This window comes from Myxine glutinosa, chromosome 1, assembly GCF_964187855.1.
Source record: "Myxine glutinosa chromosome 1, kmMyxGlut1.1, whole genome shotgun sequence".
Classification (NCBI taxonomy): Eukaryota; Metazoa; Chordata; class Myxini; order Myxiniformes; family Myxinidae; genus Myxine; species Myxine glutinosa.
The window spans coordinates 218,046,669-218,064,330 of record NC_136261.1 but is presented as its reverse complement, the minus strand read 5'-3'; the positions used below and the strand labels follow the sequence as shown (position 1 = coordinate 218,064,330).

The 17,662-nt window shown below is 45.0% G+C and overlaps 1 protein-coding gene across 6 annotated transcripts in view; it reads left to right on the top strand.

Moving 5' to 3' along the window:
* The window catches only part of MSMO1 (methylsterol monooxygenase 1), a 53,597-nt gene that overhangs the window by 22,622 nt on the left and 13,313 nt on the right, over positions 1-17,662 (top strand). For 3 of the 6 annotated variants that reach the window (XR_013624371.1, XR_013624372.1, XM_068126827.2), the window contains exon 2: positions 12,349-12,473. Coding sequence is in view for 4 of the 6 variants with exons in the window: in XM_068126827.2 (XP_067982928.1) it covers positions 12,351-12,473 (123 nt within the window). In the remaining 2 variants the exon portion in view is untranslated. Of the gene's footprint in view, positions 1-7,173; positions 7,461-12,348; positions 12,474-17,662 lie in introns of those variants that run through there. The other 3 variants (XM_078783638.1, XM_078783641.1, XM_068126816.2) reach the window with 2 other exon arrangements.

Sequence of the window (17,662 nt, the reverse complement as noted above, 5' to 3'; positions counted from 1 at the left end):
TGGCGCCGTGCACGTGGCCGCGGCAGCCGAGCCCGCGGCACCGGTGGATATAAACCTCTTCATGACGCAAATGATGGCCTTTATGGTCAAGATGGGGGAAGAAATGGAAAAGATGAATGGGATGTTGGGTGCCCAGAAAGAACAAATGAGGGCCGATAGTGAGCAAATGGGAAGCCAAAATTGGGGGGCTGAGGAATGAATTGGGCGATCAAATTGTGGGGTTGAGAAACGATATGGGGGACCAAATTGGGGGATTAGAAAATAAATTTGGAGGGGTAGAAGGTAAATTGGGGGGCCAATTGGAGGACGTGAGTAACCAAATCGGGGAAGGAAATGAGGGGTTAGCGAGGGACAAGGCCACATATGAGGAAAGGGAAGCCGAGAGGGAGGTGAACCGCAGGTTGAGCGAAGAGGTCGTGGGGGTATGTGATGAGGTAACACGGTTTGAGAAGCGCGGGTTGAGCGAGGCGGAGCAGAGCGCAGGTAACTGGACCGGGGTAGAAATTGCGACCCGGGGTATGGGGAAGCCGGCGACCGCTGAGGTAGAAGAGAGAATTTTAATAATAGTAGGGTGGCTTAGCAAAATTACCGTTACACGGTGGACAAAATCACCAAATTTGGCATGAACACTCCTAATGACCTATTAATCAATATTAGCCGAGGAGCCCTCGCGAATTTTTACGCGTATTCGTGTAAAACCAAAAAATCCAAAATGGCCGCCATCCAGTAATTAAAAACACATTTCCCGGGTTATATAAGTCATGGATAGCAAAAATTGGTATCAAAATATAAATTTTTAGGACACTGAATGTGTATTTTGATATTACAATATCACCAGTAAATTTAAAGGGACATTCAGTGATTTCATGTGAAGAGCACCCTCAATGTTAGGGGGGGGGGGGAAAGCTTTTGGCTTGAATACATTGCTTATAACTCCAGGTCATCAATTATTGCGAATGATAAGCTGTAAACATTGTACCCTGGAAATACAACATTATCATTAGGAGTGCAAAATATCGAGCCCAAGAATTGGGCGTGTCGCTTATTGGATGTCACGCCTACCATTACAATCAGTATCCACTATAAACCAATGAGAGGTTTAGATTAAGACTTAATCTAAACCTCTCATTGGTTTATAGTGGATACTGATTGTAATGGTAGGCGTGACATCCAATAAGCGACACGCCCAATTCTTGGGCTCAATATTTTGCACTCCTAATGGTTATCCTTTCTGGTCGGATCCAGCTTGGACTAGACTATTAAGTACATATGTACACCTGATTTAGGCTGCACATTAATCAAAACAAAACACTGAAACAAAAAAAAGCCGACTTGGAGGTACATGTAAGCAAAGTATGTCATTTGTTTTTGAAAAAATGAGGATGCCCCCAAAAGTCTCTGGTACTGCATATTGATATAGCTTTATATATTACAATACTCCTGGTCTAAAAAAAACCTCCCAGTCCCACTTGGGATGAGGGGAATTTGTAGCCACACAATCATGAAACTTATAACCACTACATGATATAATTGACCTCAGTCATCAACTTTTAAAGAAAATAATTTTAAAAAATTGAGTGTACAAGTACTTTGGTCATTCAGTAGTGAGCATGGGGGATTTCTGTTGAACAAAAGTATATTATAATGTTCAGTGTGCAATGTGCAAATCCTTACTTTCTCAGTAATCTAGACATCTGCAATGTTCTTATTTACTTGTCTATTTAATACATGGGCAAACACAACGTTTTGAGCAGACAAGATTGGCATTGCCACATTTGCATGTGGTACAGTCTCCTTTGCAACCACATTTGATTAGTTCTCTGCATGCTCTGGAAACCTCTGGCATTGATATCCAAACTGGTACCCATACATCTGACACCTTGGTCCATGCAAATGTCTGTGGAGAAGGAACCACTTGCTGTGTCTGTGTGCTGGTTGTCCAGATTCCGGCTTGGTACAATGCCCGCCGGGCATGTTGAAGAAGAGCATCCTGTGTGGGTGGTATTCTGTCCATTGATCGATTCTTCTGGCAGAAGAGTTCCTGTCTTGCTTCATTGACGGAGCTCAAGGGACTTGTTCTATCATACAAGATGATGATTAGTCTCTCGATCTTCTGGAAGTGATCAGCGTCTGTATAAAGAAGCTCAAAGGGGTGACGAGCCAGATACACAAATGTTTCTGTGATGTCTTCATAGGCTTGCCAAGCCTGCCAGGCTGACTTCTTGCCCTTACCTTGGAAGGCTGATGTGGTATCACATCCAGAAAGGGCATGAAATACTGGTAGAGCTTGTGATCTTGTTTCCCCAAGTCTGTCACATATGGCATTGATACTGTAAAATCTGTAATTCTTACCCATTCCAAAGGCAACCCAGATGTCTACCAATGGCTGAGTGACCATGAGATCATAAAATGTACCAATAAGTATGACTACAACGTCTGTGTCAACAGTGCGCACTTTAATAGTCTTCATATCTTGCTCTAGTGCATGCACGATGTGCACTATGACCCTCGTATCTGCTTCCTCATGGTTGCAGTTCAGCATGGCGTTGATGGTGCCTGTGGATACTACAGATTCACCTGATGTGATGTACACGGATTTGCCTGATGGAAAGGTAAACTCGGCAACCTTGGACGTCAGAAAGGCAAATAGCTCCTGTTTGTTTTTTGGATCACGGAGGAAGTCTATCCAATTGCCTGGAAGCTTGGTTTGGCCGGACACTTTTCTGCGCACACCCTTTCCTCTCTTTTCCCAGGTTGATTCCTTCAAACTGTCTGGAATGTGTGTCCCACACAACATCCAACCTTGTGGCATTCTGTAGCTGCTTCACCAGGTAGGGGATGAACACCTTGTCTGCATACTCAATGAACGTGCTGACTGCAGTAGTCGGCAGACAGTGCACAATGACAGCACCATCCAGTACAATGCAGTCATAGGTTGAAGGTGGCTCAGGCTGCTCGGGCTGCTGTTTTCACTAATGATGTCCTATAATGTCTTCCGTAGTTTTAAAAATGGCCTGGGCAACAGCATTGCTTAACAGTTGCTTTTTATTATATTTGATTTATACATATTAATCATTATCATGGGTAAAGTTAATAAGTGCTATATAATGCAGTATAAAAATATCTAATTAGCCAGAATTTTCTAAATTCCTGATATAGTGCACATTGTGTTGATTATTTTGCATAGGCCATTATTTATAGGAGTGTTTAAGCTTGTCTAATTATGCTGATTGTTACCAAATGTACATAAACACATACTTCTGTTTAGCTAAAAAAAACCTGACTTGATCACTGAAGTTCTGTAATTAAAGATAATAACTTGAAAAGTTGCTTACTTACCATAAAATATGTAGATTGTTAACAAAGGAGGCCAGAAAACTTTCCACCAATACATGTGCTTAGCAGTATAGTAAAGACAGCCTGTAGTCACAATGTCGCCCTCTAAATTAGGTATATAACTACGGATACCCACAAGGGTCACATTAAGGTTAGGATAAAAGCATAATTAAAACATTCACATTATTTCCATGTTCAAACCCTTGTCTCAAGAACGCACTATCTTGAGAAAAAATAGTTTAGATCACTTTTAAATTCAATTAGTTTGGATGTTGCAGTCAATATTATGTAGTTTGATTTCTTTGATCTTTAGACCTACGGGAAATAAACAACCATGTTGTCCATATGTGGTAGGTTATTTGTGTATCTTTTTTAAAAATAGGGCTTCAATAAAAATATTCTGGTATAATATAATCATACTTTGGTACAATTTAGCCATCGTATGACCGCTAAAAACCAAGGAAATTGCTATTTCAGCATAAATGGCGGCCATTTTGGATTTTTATGTTTTACTTTAATATTTCAGGAGGGTGACCGAACATGTTGAGGACATGGTTCTGATATTTAAGTAATATTTTGATACAATTTGGCTTTCCTCTAACAACTACAACCCAAGAAAATTGGTATTTTATCATGAACGGCAGCCATCTTGGATTTGTTTGTGTTACCATGGTTACGTACATATTTCGAGAGGGCTCCTCGGCTAAAATCAACTGATATACCCTAAGGAAGCCTCACACCAAAAATGGCGCTTTTGTCCGCCCGGTAACGGTAATCTTGAAAATTGACCCCAAGCCACCCCGCTATAAAGCCAGCGGTCGTCGAGGTGAATAAAGAAAAAGAAATGGTGGAAATTGGGATTGGAGAGACGGACTTGGTAGAGCAACAGCGGGAGGAAAAGATGGAAAATGTGCAAAGTCCGTGCTCACATCATGAGAGGTGGTGTGGTGTGTAACAGGGAGTGCGGCGGTGGAATGGACGGAGTGTGTGGAATGCATGAGAGGCGCTGAGCCGCCGGGTTTGGTGAATGTAAAAAGGAACGCGTGGTGTGAGCATGTCCGGGGAGCATCGACGTTAAACGGAGCATCGATGTTAAACGGAGCAGCGGTTAGACCGACGTTCAACCGACGCGAGCTCTCGGTCCGTGCCGGGCTGTGGGTATTGCGGGAGCCGACGGGGATCGGTGCAGCGTCACTTCTGTTCGGAGCGTCGTGCACGATTCGGGCCGGGCCCCGCCCCGCATGGTCGAGTCTGGGCTTTGCCGGGCAAGGCGACCGGTCCGGTTCGAGGGAAGGTAGGAGGGATTGGAATGGTGCCCCCTTGTGGTGGCGGCGTTCTACCCGGGCAAGGTTGGCCCACCGCGCATGGGAGCGAAAGGCCCTGCATAGGGATGGTGCTTTAAACCTTGGCCCAACCAAACCTCCTCCCCTGAACCGAATGCCGGACGGACCCAACCTGCAGGTGACCAAACCACCCGAATGCATCACAAAGCCGCGCTTCGAGAATGTAACGACGCACCGAGAGGCTCAAGTGAGTGGACATGTGATGGTGATAGAGCAGTGAAATTTGATTGGCAAAAATTTGATGGGTAAATTGATTGGCAGATGTGATTGGAAAAATTGGATGGGCGAATTTGGTTGAAATTTTATGCCTTTGATTGGCGAATGGTATATGGGTAAAGGGATGGTAACTCTGCCATCCCTTCCGTTCCCTGGGCACATGAGCTATAGATTATGGGGTTTGGCAGTGGAAGGTCGCCGAGGGCGGGTTAGGATAAAATGATAGGGATTTAGAAATGACTTTCATCTATCTATAATTCCAGTAATCTCTGTGTGTTTGTTTGTTTGTACGTTTGTTTGTTTGTCTGTGACCGCTGTTTCTCGACAACCACGGGTCCGATATACTTTAAACTTGCCAGGTATATTGCTGGGGACCCGAGGATGTGCCTTTTCAAGGTTTGAAATTAATCGGACAAGTACTTACCGAGCTATGGCGATTTAGCCGTTCGCCGTTCGCTTTGGCGTTGCGAATGGACCAAACCATTGCATGTAAATAGAGGGGGGGGTTCTGTGGTCGTTGCGAATGGACCAAACCATTCATGTAAATAGAGGGGGGGGGGGGGTTCTGTGGTCGTTACTGCCACGTGGTTTCAAAGTTTTTTTTTGTTGTTGTTTGCACGCATGTTTTTTTGCACCCACGTACGGGCACGCCCTAGGATGTTTACACACACACACCCCTACACAAATTTTTTTTTTTTTTTTTTTTTTTTGGCAAGGAACGGGCACCCACGTACGGGCACGTCCTAGCTTATATATAGTACGGGCATGCCCTAGTACAGGTAAAGAGGGGACGTAGAGAGGTTAGATGGTTGTTAATGACGTGGTATGTGCAATAGTGTAAGGGATGACTGGGGATGCACTAAGTTAGAAGGGCACCAGGTAGTTTCGATGATGCAGTTGTGTTTGTGGTGAGAGTGATGAAATTAGGAATTGGTATGAAAGTGCACGGTAGTGCTGGCTATGAAATGAGGAATTGCTCTTGAGAGATGTGTGTGTGTGTGTGTAGAGAGCGTATTGAGCAGAGTATTGTGAAAGGGTGTGATTGTGCATTGTATGGAGTGAATGGTCCCGGAGGAAGGAGGGTGCAGGGAGCACCAGGTGTGATGGAACAGGTGTGCAAGTGAACAGGTGTATGGAGAATGGTTGAATGAAATAACTGGTCTTGAGTAAATGGAGTATGGAATGGATGGTGTGGAGTGAGTATGGTGGAAAATGTGGAGTGGAAGTGCATGGTGCGAAGGTGTGAATGGGGGAAAGGTGGACCCCCTTCACGAATACACGGGGAGGGTAGTTTAAGAGTTAGGCAGAGGGTATAAGTAAATTGTGGTTGGATATTGGCATCTGTGGTGCGTGTGGTAGAATGGTGTTTGGATGGGTGCATTAGTGAAGTGGAAATGGCTGGGCGTGTGGCCTGTTAGTAAGTGTAATTGAATGGGCACCCCGCCACTGTGAGGATGTCGGCCAGGTGGGCTCTGGGAGCCGGTAGAGTTGTTCAGTGGGGCCCGAGGATCCGGAGGACGGACCCGGGTAGCCCAGTGCCAGAGAGGGCACCGAGTGGGGAGAGCGCCAGAGGGCCTTCCCCAGGTAGATAGGTTAGGGTAAGGAGCAGGTAAGCTCGGAGGCAACTACAGTGGTGGAGGTGTGCAGGTGAGCGGACCTGCTGGGAGCGCCACACGACCCAGTCCTGAAATTGTGCAAAGGCACAGGGAGTTGAATCGGGGGAGTGAGACCCCAAATTGGTGAGCACCACAGATGGTCAATGGGAGTTTGGTTTTTAGAACCGCATAGAGTAAAGTGGCCAATGGTTCGGCAGGGAAAGACCCCGGGTAGTGTAAAAGTGTGTTAATGTCATTTAGAAGGTAGATAGAATTGAAATCTCCTCACACCATCTACATCCACTCACCAGAGGTGATGACAGTGCTCCACACCATGCCATGGTTCTTTTTGTGCAAATGTTTTGGAGTGTAAGACGCATCATGACGTGGGGGGTGACATTGTGCTGGTATTCCATCTCTTCCTCCTTAGGAGGGATTGATGATGAATTGATTGGTGGCAAATTTGGTTAAGAGGGATTGGGGACGAATTTGGTATAGGGAGATATGGGGAAGACAGGACGTAGAGACGGATTTGTAAATTTTGTAAATACGGGGTAAGGGGCAAGGGTAAAGTAGGTGACGGGGGGAGGGGGGGTGGGGGGGTGACGTATGATAGGGACGGGCTTTCTCCGCTCGCTCCCCATGCGCACCTCACTCTGCATTGCCTTGTTTTAATGTGTACTCTTGCGCCCTTACCCATCGCTAACTCTGCTTTGTCTTCCTCCCCACCCATGGACCGTGGTCTTGGGCACTGAGGGAAAAGTGTGCAGGCGTCGCAGTTGTGTGCCCGCATTCCCGCTGCCTGGACCGATGCATCACTTTATGGACCGCACGACTTGCGGCCTAAGCACCACTTTATGGACCGCACGTTTCTGCGGCCAAGCACCGCATATATGGACCACACGTTTGTGGCCTGACCCCTCTGCTGGGACCGGCCATTGTGGCCAGAAGTCTTCGCTTGCGGACCTTGGTGAGGTGGCACTAAGCCATGCAGGTGCACCATCATAGTTGGCCCCTGCTGGCCATAATTTTTAAAAAACCGGACACGTTTTGTGCTTTTTGTTTTATTAGCCATCAAATAGGCCGCAAGCAAGAACAGCAAGAAAGAGCAACATCAAGACCATCGGCCCGGCAGAGCGGAGAAGACGTCGGACACCATTTTATTGACATTGGAATGCATGACTGTGCACTGGATGGTGCTTGTTATTGGTGCTTATTGGTGCTTGCATGCTCGGGGATGCATTGCAATATCAATTCTGCATCCCCGGGCATGTGAGGGTGGTGTATCGGTGCAGTGCAGTGCATGCTTTTCCTCACTCCTGCAGGATTCCTTTTTGCTTCCCAAAAAAGACAGGTCCTGGGTTTGCCATGTAAATAGAAATTAGTGTTTTGTAAATAATGCTCCCCACCAGCTAAATGTATAGTTTGAAAATAATTCCGCAATTCGGTTATCCTGTGGGTGTGAATCTGTTAGGTAGGATGCAACGTAGCAGGGGGACATACTTAATTGTGTTTAAAACTGTTGCACTCAGGGAAAGGTTAATAGTAGAGGGTAACTTCATCTGAGTGTCACATTAAGTTAAAGTTTTGTCGGCCTGGGACGTGCCTGGAGGAATGAGGGTGCTGTGTTGGGGTTTTGAGAACCCTGCACTTAGTAAATTGTTGTAAATATACCCTTTGTAAATAATTCTTTGTGTAAATACCTCCATTTCATTGTTAAGGTCCAAGGTCGTCCCCTAGTTAGTCCATGAACAACACGTAGCGAACCATAGGCCCTCTTCGTAGTTATTTCATGATTATGTGTTTCAGGTAAGGCTGTGTTTCCAATAGTTGAATCTACGTTGCATTAATCAAATAAGATAGGTCCTTTTCGTTCCCTGCAAAAGCGGTGCGAGTGGTTTGCTTTCCCCACAAGACGCCATTGCCATGTGCTCCATCTCGGAGAAGAAGGGGGAGGAGCCGCCGGATCACGGGCGTGGCATGTCGACTCGTCATCGGAGGTGGAGTCAGCCAGCCCTGACCGGCCAACCAGCACCGCGGTGAGCCAACCGGTAGGCGTGTTCTCAGAGCTGGCGGCTTGATACGGCCGACAGCAATAAAAGGGCTGCAAGGGACTGCTTCGGAGAGATGCGTGAGGAGGTTCATGAGATAGGACCGAGGAGGAAGAACCGAGAGAGGAGCACCGAGCAGCTTTTTGAGCACGTACATAGTTGGGGTGCAAGAGTCGGTGCGCTAGGATCGCCAAGACAGCGGCAACATAAACCGCACTGCCTGCTGGGTTTTCGCCGCTGAAACCGCACACGTGGGGCTGCTGCCGGCTGCTCGTTTTCCAGCCCGGAGCGTGGATGCGAAGCGGACCTCCTCGCTGTGCTTTTCCTCCGAACCTTCGTCCAGTGATTCCTGCCTGCTATTCCCTTGTCGTGTAAGTCTGTTGTCTGTGCTTTTTGTTGTCTGGGGTTTAATATAAGACTGTTTAAGACTGCCCTGTTTATCTTCTTCTTCTTCTTCTTCATCCTGCATATTACTTTCGTTGCTCTTCCTTTGGTTTGTTGTAAATAATTAATAAATGTCTTATTTCTTACCCTTCTGGTTTCATTCTTCCCCGATCACTTAGGCTTTTCTTTCGATTGAATACCTGTGGCACGATTTGGCCAACGCTTTATAATCGGGTTTAGTCTTTTGTTAACGGCCTGAGTCGTGGCTCGCTTCGCTCGGCGTGTCCATTACAGTCGCGGCTCTGGCGGGGCTCATTTCCTCGCTTCCCGGAAGGCGCTGGTACTTAGGTCATAGGAATAATTGGCCTACTACCCTATTCAGCGCTGACCGGAAGTGGCAAGATAGTTCCAGGACTCGGACGGCCAGCTTAAAAGACGAGGGGATTAAACCCCCCTCGGTAAGGGGAGTGCCGAAACCGAGATCCGTAACAATATATATATATATATATATATATATATATATATATATATATATATATATATATATATACGCACACTACCCCAATCCTCCCCCCACCCCCGTCCCCCCAACCACCTCCTTGTATTATTGACGTTGCGTTACAATCTCTGATTATTTTGCTGAATATGGTTGGACCTCCTTGGCACTGGAAAGGGGTTATACCAACTGTGCAAAATCTTACAATCCAAACCATAGCACGTTGCATGCAACTAATGAGATTATTTTGATTGAAAGGTCTGTTCATCGTGTTAAAACAAGACAAAGTCTAACAGCGGTGTAGCCGGGCTTGTAAAATATTATAAACCACAAACACATATGATTAGCTTTTTAAACAGTTGCTAATGCTGTTTATGACATTAAGCAAAGAAATTTGGAGGAATCCCGACATCCATGAGGTAAGTTTAACTTACAGAACTGAGTGAAGATCTACTGTAATCTATATACCCCATAAGAGTTGGAAGTGTGCTCATTTACTAAGCAGCTAGCTAGCACTTGCCAAGCCAGCTGTTCCTTAACGGTTTTGAATGGAGTGCTTGCTCGAATGCTTAAACTACTTGACGATCTCTCCACAAGAAACTTGGTAAATGAACACACACCCAATGTTCTTGAGACCCAACCATAGATAGACTGTAATCTATGTACCCCAAAGAGGAATGACCCTTCCTGCAGCTACCCTAGTGAACGGGTGTAGGCCTACTAGTAAATTAAAATGTCGGTCGGTGGACTCAGCCGTCGTAATGACATTACGGACACAAAACTACCGCTACTTTAATATGTAGAAGATGATATATTTTAACTTCCAGTACATTTGCAGTCACTACAGAGGGATTAGTGTTATGATTAGATTTACTATAATATTAACGTTACGTTATCGTTATTTCGAAAATGATATTACTATAATAAGAAAAAAACCAAGATTAATTCCTTACTTCTGTGATTATTAATGTTGGTGCCTAACACCGCTTAGATCATTGGTCATGAACCATACACCACTTCAATCTATTAACTTTCTATTCACGACATTGGGATTAAAGTGTTATGGTTTATATATTAACTATATTATTATTATTATTATTATTATTATTACGAAAATGATACTACTGAAATGATACACGACCGCATTAAGAAATCTGGGCTTACTTTGTCCGAAGCGGTCCAAAGGTGAGGCATAAAGCCTACACGTACCGAATTGTTGGAAGAGCCGTAACGCTGATGCTTTCGATATTTGATGATCATTTTAACAATCGGTTTGTTTGTGTTTCACACTGAATGAAATAACGTAGAGGTAGAGCATAGCGATTGTGATATATGACAGGTTTGACTATATGTTCGGGATGAACGGCACATAAATCAAAATAGCGGTGTGTGGAGAGTCGGCTGTCACACCGCCGTAATGACATCAGACGTAATCACATCTCCCTGTCATGTGACCAGATCCTCAGCTCTGATTGGTATACGTTTGAGGTTACATACTGTTACGGATTCGTCACTTCCGTTTGGGGTTTTCCTCCACTTGAAAGATTTCTGATTCTATGTACTATTATTATTCTCAAAAGGTTTATTATTCAGGAACAGCCATCTAAAGTTAAAAAGGTTAACTTAAAATGATACAGGAAACTGAACCGGAAGACAAGGAGGTGAAGAGGAAGAAGCGGCGTGGCGAGGAAATTTGGACAAGACGCGTGACGTCGAGCTCTGTAACAAGCGTTGTCTAACGAAGGACGCGAAGGAATTTTGAATTCCCTGAAAGGACATCCTGCGGTAGGAGTTATCGCTGGGAGTGTGAAATCTGCATAGTCAGGTTTTGGGCGCTGAGATTCGAGACGAATCCTCGCCTAGTCGCATCGACTCAAGTACGAGCCGTTGGCCATTTTGAACCTCACGCTTCGCTCACCGAAAAGGTTCTTGCTAAGCGTCTGCTTTTCTCTGCATCCTGTCGTCTGTCGGGGATGTGTGTGCGCAAACGCTGCGTTTGAAGAGTACGCTGTGGTTCGCTGATTGAACTGTGAACGTGCACATCGAGTTTGTCTCTGGTTTCGGACCACGTGACCTGCTACGTTTTTTTCTACGTTACGCCTACGCCTCGTCAGCATCCACGGAGGGCGGGTCTCGATTCGACCTCGCTCTGACACTAGCTGGAGCAAATCACCTTCGCCTTGGAAAAGGTTACAGAGACATTGAGGAGTGTCCTTTTTCCTTCACTGGGAGCAATGAGTTACCATCATAAGCAATAAGATATATATATAGAGTGCACTTGAAATTGCCTTGGCTTACCACTAATTCCTTTGCTTGCCATTTGTTGTACCGTTAGTCCTGTGTGTGATTTCTAATACAATTTTGTTCATTTGTAATTATCATTGGTGTGGTTTCACTATTGATTTTCAACACAGGGTAACATATTTTTCTGCCGGGGCTCCTCTCGGGGTTCGGAGGTTACCGAGACCAGATCATTGAGGACTCCGTAACCATACATACATACATACATACATACATACATACATACATACATACATACATACATACATACATACATACGTACGTACAGACGGACAAACACTGTTCTAGATGGCTTGGCCCTATGGACTACGCCATAAAATATAAGAACATATCTTTCTTCTGTAAAGTTTATTCTTGACATCAGTGTGTTGACATTCCATCAAGTTATGCAAGAATGAACCTTGCACAAAGAAGGACAACCCTTTATCAGAGGGAATATTTCTGTATTTGCAGTTGCGCTCACATACCACTTGTCGTGCCACCCTTGATTCAAATCTTGGTTTTGTTACGTGTTCATTAATTACATGCACTCGAATGACCAATGACAGAATTTAAGTCCAATATCGCCAGGATAAATTGATGGCCTCTTCAACCACCCCTTGCCCTTTTATTTTATTTCTTTACAGACATGAATAATATTTCACATTGGGCTGATGGAATGGCAATGCTTGACCACCTGCCTTCCAATCCCCTGCAGGAGCCAGCAAGATTGGCCTGGAGTGCCATGCTCAATCGTTACTCGCATTTCCAGGTGAAAGCAGGCTGCACAATAAACAGTCTTCTTAGACCGATAATTAATTATAATATTATTGTTGATCTTGGCCTGGGGATCTTGATTTCTCTTCAACCAATTGGGCATGCTTCCGAAGTCACTAATGACTATAGTCAGTGCTAGTTTTAACCTTAAGTGCCTAAGCCATTCTTTGGTTTAACGCTGAACTTTCCTTATTTTCTCTTTGTTACAAAATGTACTGTGAATATACATCTAGTACTCTTTGGAGATCCATCTAGCAGCGGCTCCTCAGGGGAGTTAAGGCTCTTTGCTTAACTCACTTTTTTTTCTCTACTAATCATCATCTTTCACACGCTGCGGGTAGCATCATTTGTTGGACACACATCTTTGCTGCTAATGCAGTGCCAACCTCCCCAACCTCCCCCCCGCCCCCCAATGGAATTTATCCAGAGTGCTGGTGATGGCTCACTTATTTTGCCCGAAGGGCACCATGGGATCTTTAACATTCACCAAATAATGCTGGCCGATGAGATGCATAAACATTGATGCTTAGTTCTACCTGTGAAACACCAGGATGATAGTTCATACCTGGGTCGAGATTTGAACCCAGGCTAGAAAGCTGAGAGGCGAGTGTGCATACCTCTAGGCTTTCCTGCCGGTCCTTTCTCGACTCGATGAAGCACATGCAGGTTTCATTGTTGTTTTCAGGTCCTGTGATAATGAACACTGGGCGATTTGCCATTCTAAACATTGGAGTTTGAATTTTGACCTGTTTTCATTTTAGCCACAATTTTAAAGAGGTAATGGGAGAAAGAAAAGTACATACACAAAGAAGAAACAAGACAGAGGACAAAAAAAAAATGATGAGAGGAATGGGTAGCAAGGATAAATGTTGTGTAGCCCGAGAACACCATTAGTCTAATAGGGTATAAAACCACTTATGAAGAAGTCTGAATTCAGACAAACTAGCAACGGTACCCACACTACGGGCGGGGCTTCAATTGGGAGGCCCAATTGAAAAGGTAAAATATCAGAAATTGAAGGCCTTTTGTATTTTAAACGATTCATATTCATATTAGTAAGATATACTTCTAAAAATACTGTTTAGATTTTGATGAGTTGCGTGTGATATTCAAGGGATGTTTATATAAATCGCGCCTCCAAATTGAAGCCCCGCCCTTAGGGCGGGTACCGTCATATATAATGGCGATACAACTTCGCATCGCAGTGACGGTGAGCACCAATATGGCGGCTGTAAGACCCTGCTATGTATCGTTCGGGTTGGCGGCTGCTAGAATCCAACGGAATGATTCCTAGTGAGATACCCGTGCCATGCACGGGTGGGAGGCCACAAGCAAACAGGCAATGCAGATACGGCGAATGCTAAAGCATGAAACCAATAAATTCCACATTCCTGTAGCACCTTCAATCGCACATCAGACATGGACAGCAAGTTCTTGAAGGACCTCCATGAAAAACGTACCCGTTCACAAACAAACGGGTACGTTCACGTATAGAAACATCGATCGTGGGTCCGTGGCGAATCTGCATATGGCGATCCGCGAAGTTCTCGTTCAGAAAGTAGAAACCATCACGGCATGTCGTCATTCACTTGAACTCGATGTCTCTTTTTTCATTCCAAACAACATATCTCCAATCACAAATTAATCACAAAATAAACTTTTAACAACGTTGTTAATGTTTCCTTCATTGTAAAAGCTACCAAATCAACAGTTCAAAGGATTTTGAGCCGATAGCTGTTACGGCCTTGGCAAGATCGATGGAGACAGCGATCTGTTAGCATATACACCGCCCAAATAGCTATGTGGAATTCTCTCATGTAGAGATTCAACCTGTGTCCTTATAAACTATCCGTGGATATCCGTGTCCTTATGAACTACCCGTGGCCTATATAAACTGTCCTACGTTTGAACTTTCGCCGAGGTCATTATTTACTTTTAATGATGTTTATATACGAATCGAAAAGAAGATAATTGGTTTTGGGTCGTCCTTTCCGCATATCTCGTGGGGTTGTGAGTTGGAGAGACGGCCATGATGGTGGGGAGGGGGTTGGAATTCTCTCAAACAGGGATTCAACCCGTGTCCTTATAAAAGGTCTTTGTCCGAGGTCACCGAGTTCGATCGGTGCAGCTGTGCAGCGATCAGTGCAGCCGTTTGTGCGGCACCCGGGAAAACAACATCGTCACAATGGAAACATCGTCACAATGAACGTTATGCGAACGCGAATGTTATACGGGAGTCCAAACCTGAGAATGCCAGAGACCAAAGCTGAAATTGGAAAAACTAAATAGCCTATTTTACTCCTGGAGATCCCAGGATTACCCACCCAAAATATCGTTGCGATCGGTTCAGCCGATTTTGCGGTACCTTCAAATGGACGGACGGACGGACAGATATACAGACGGACAGACAGAGGGACGGACATTTGGTGAATTATAGTAAGATGTACCAACAAGTGATAAGCATGGAAGAAGGTTTCTGAATTGAAAGATGGGGAGAACAGGTTGCAAAAGGCCGGCCGCTGCTGAATCCCTTTCATCAGACCCGGACGAGGTAAGTCGCTAGTCAGCTACTTGGAACATGACATTCAATGCTGGCAAATCACAAGCTCTCAAACTGTCTTTTTACTACATCAACAACAACAACAACAGGCATTTAAAGGCCATTTTCCCTGCTAGAGTGGGGGTTAGCCTTACCTTCTCCATTCTTACCTTCTCCATGACAATCTTCTCCATTTTGCCCTATTTTCTGCATCTCCCCTTGTTAACCCCCTTGCCCGCATTTCTTCTTCCACCACCTTTAGCCAAGTCTTTCTCGGTCTTCGCCGTCCTCTACTTCCTTCTACATTCATTTCCATCATTCTCCTCAACCAGTCACTTTCATCCTTCCTCAACACATGACCAACCCATCTCAACCTGTTTCTCTTCACAGCATCAATCACAGTCTCTATTCCCATCATCTTTCGCAATTCATCATTTGTGTTCCTCTCTCTCTCAACGATACTCCACACATCCACCGAACCATTCGCATTTCCACCCTTTCCAGCCTTCGTTGCTTCTCTACGTTCATTACCCATGTCTCGCTCCCATAAATCATAACACTTCTCACATATGCAGCATTCACCTTTCCCTTCATCTTCAACGACACTCCCCTCCTCGTCAGCACACCACTCAGTTCCCGAAACTTCTTCCATGCACATCTCCCTCTCGCAACCGTTGCCGAGTCTGATCCACCTTCTCCATTCAGCATGTCTCCTCGGTAGCAAAATGTTTTCACAGCTTCCAGCTTCATGCCATCTCCAAGATCCAACTCAACATTTCCTCCATCTGCAGCTCCCTCTGTGCACACCTTACACTTAAATGTAGCTGCCACACTGGTTAATGACCCTCTCAAACCACTACATTTTTGATGAACCCACTCAGCGCACATTGTACATTGAATGGAGTTCACTCCGACACCCTTCCTGCACACAGCACATGGCCACTTCCCAGTTCTTTCCACCTCACCACATGCTTTACCACTTGCCATCACCTTCGTCTTTCCGATATTCACCTTCAGACCTTTTGCCTCCATACATTCCTTCCACTTGTTAATCTTCTCCTTCAGTCCATCCATACACTTCCCAATCAACACCAGATCATCTGCATACAACAACTCCCACGGTAAACGCTCCTTTACGTTCTGAGCCAGCACATCCCTCACAGCTACAAATAGTAGTTGACTTAGTACCGACCCCTGATGCATTCCCACATTCACCTCAAACTCACCACTGTTCCTGTCCTTCATCCTTACAGCTGTGCGTGCTCTCTCGTACATTGCCATCACTACTCTGATCAACCATTCCTCCACTCCTAACTTCCTCAATGCCCATGTCACTACTTCGCGTGGAACCCTATTGAATGCTTTCTCTAGATCAACAAACCCAATAAACAACTTCTTCCTCTTCTCCATGTACTTCTCCTGCAACTGCTTGTCTTTTTACAAGGATCGCAATTGAACTATCAATCTTCTCTGGACATTCCCTGGAAGAGGTGCTCTCCCTCAAACTCCTTGGCCTCACTTTGTACCATAACCTTTCGTGGGAGAATCATACCTCAAAACTGGCGTCGATGATACGCTATACACTATATGGGCGTTTTCCTTATAGCTGAGGCATTCTTGAGTTGCACAGAGTTCACAATGGAGTATGTTCCCCACTCTGAGCTGGTGCTCCTTGAGGTGGTCAGAACAGTGCCTTCCACATCATTGGTATCTTAAGATAGGATGTGAATATCCATAGACATTTCCACAGGTGTAGATTGGTGGGCTCTATTTTATACCAGCTTTTATCTGGCCTTGCTCTGCCTGCTCTCTCGTCCCTCTGACTTCTCCTACCCATCCCAGGTCACACGTGTTCCACAAGAAACCCTCTCACCGTTCTGGCAGCTTACTCACTGCCTGAACTTTCTTCATTCCATTATTCTCCCAAATGTGGAATCATCTCCGTGTGTTTTCTCCCCTCTTCACTTCAGTTGTTCAAATTTCCTACCAATCATTATCTATCTATAATTCCACTAATCTCTGTGTGTATGTTTGTTTGTATGTTTGTATGTTTGTCTGTGACCGCTGTTTCTCGACAACCACGGGTCCGATATACTTTAAACTTGCCAGGTATATTGCTGGGGACCCGAGGATGTGCCTTTTCAAGGTTTGAAATTAATCGGACAAGTAGTTACCGAGCTATGGCGATTTAGCCGTTCGCCGTTCGCTTTGGCGTTGTGAATGGACCAAACCATTTCATGTAAATAGAGGGGGGGGTTCTGTGGTCGTTGCGAATGGACCAAACCATTTGATGTAAATAGAGGGGGGGGATTGTCACCGTACTCGCAAGCCGTTCGCTTTGCCTTTGGCTTTGCGAATGGACCAAACCATTCCATGTAAATAGAGGGGGGGGGATATAATTTTAGATAGATATATAGTACGGGCATGCCCTAGTATCCTGCAAATCCACGATCTCTCCTACATGCACTGATTCTTTCCTGTCTTGTTTTTGTCGAAGCCATTGTTACTCATTTATTATTCTTCCTTTTCGTTTGCACGTCAATCCCCCCTCCCTCTCCCACCGATACCCTGTAGTACTGTAGTAGTATGTAAACCTGCTGTCCTTTGTCGTTTAGGTCCTCCATGAGTTAGATGAGCCTAGACTC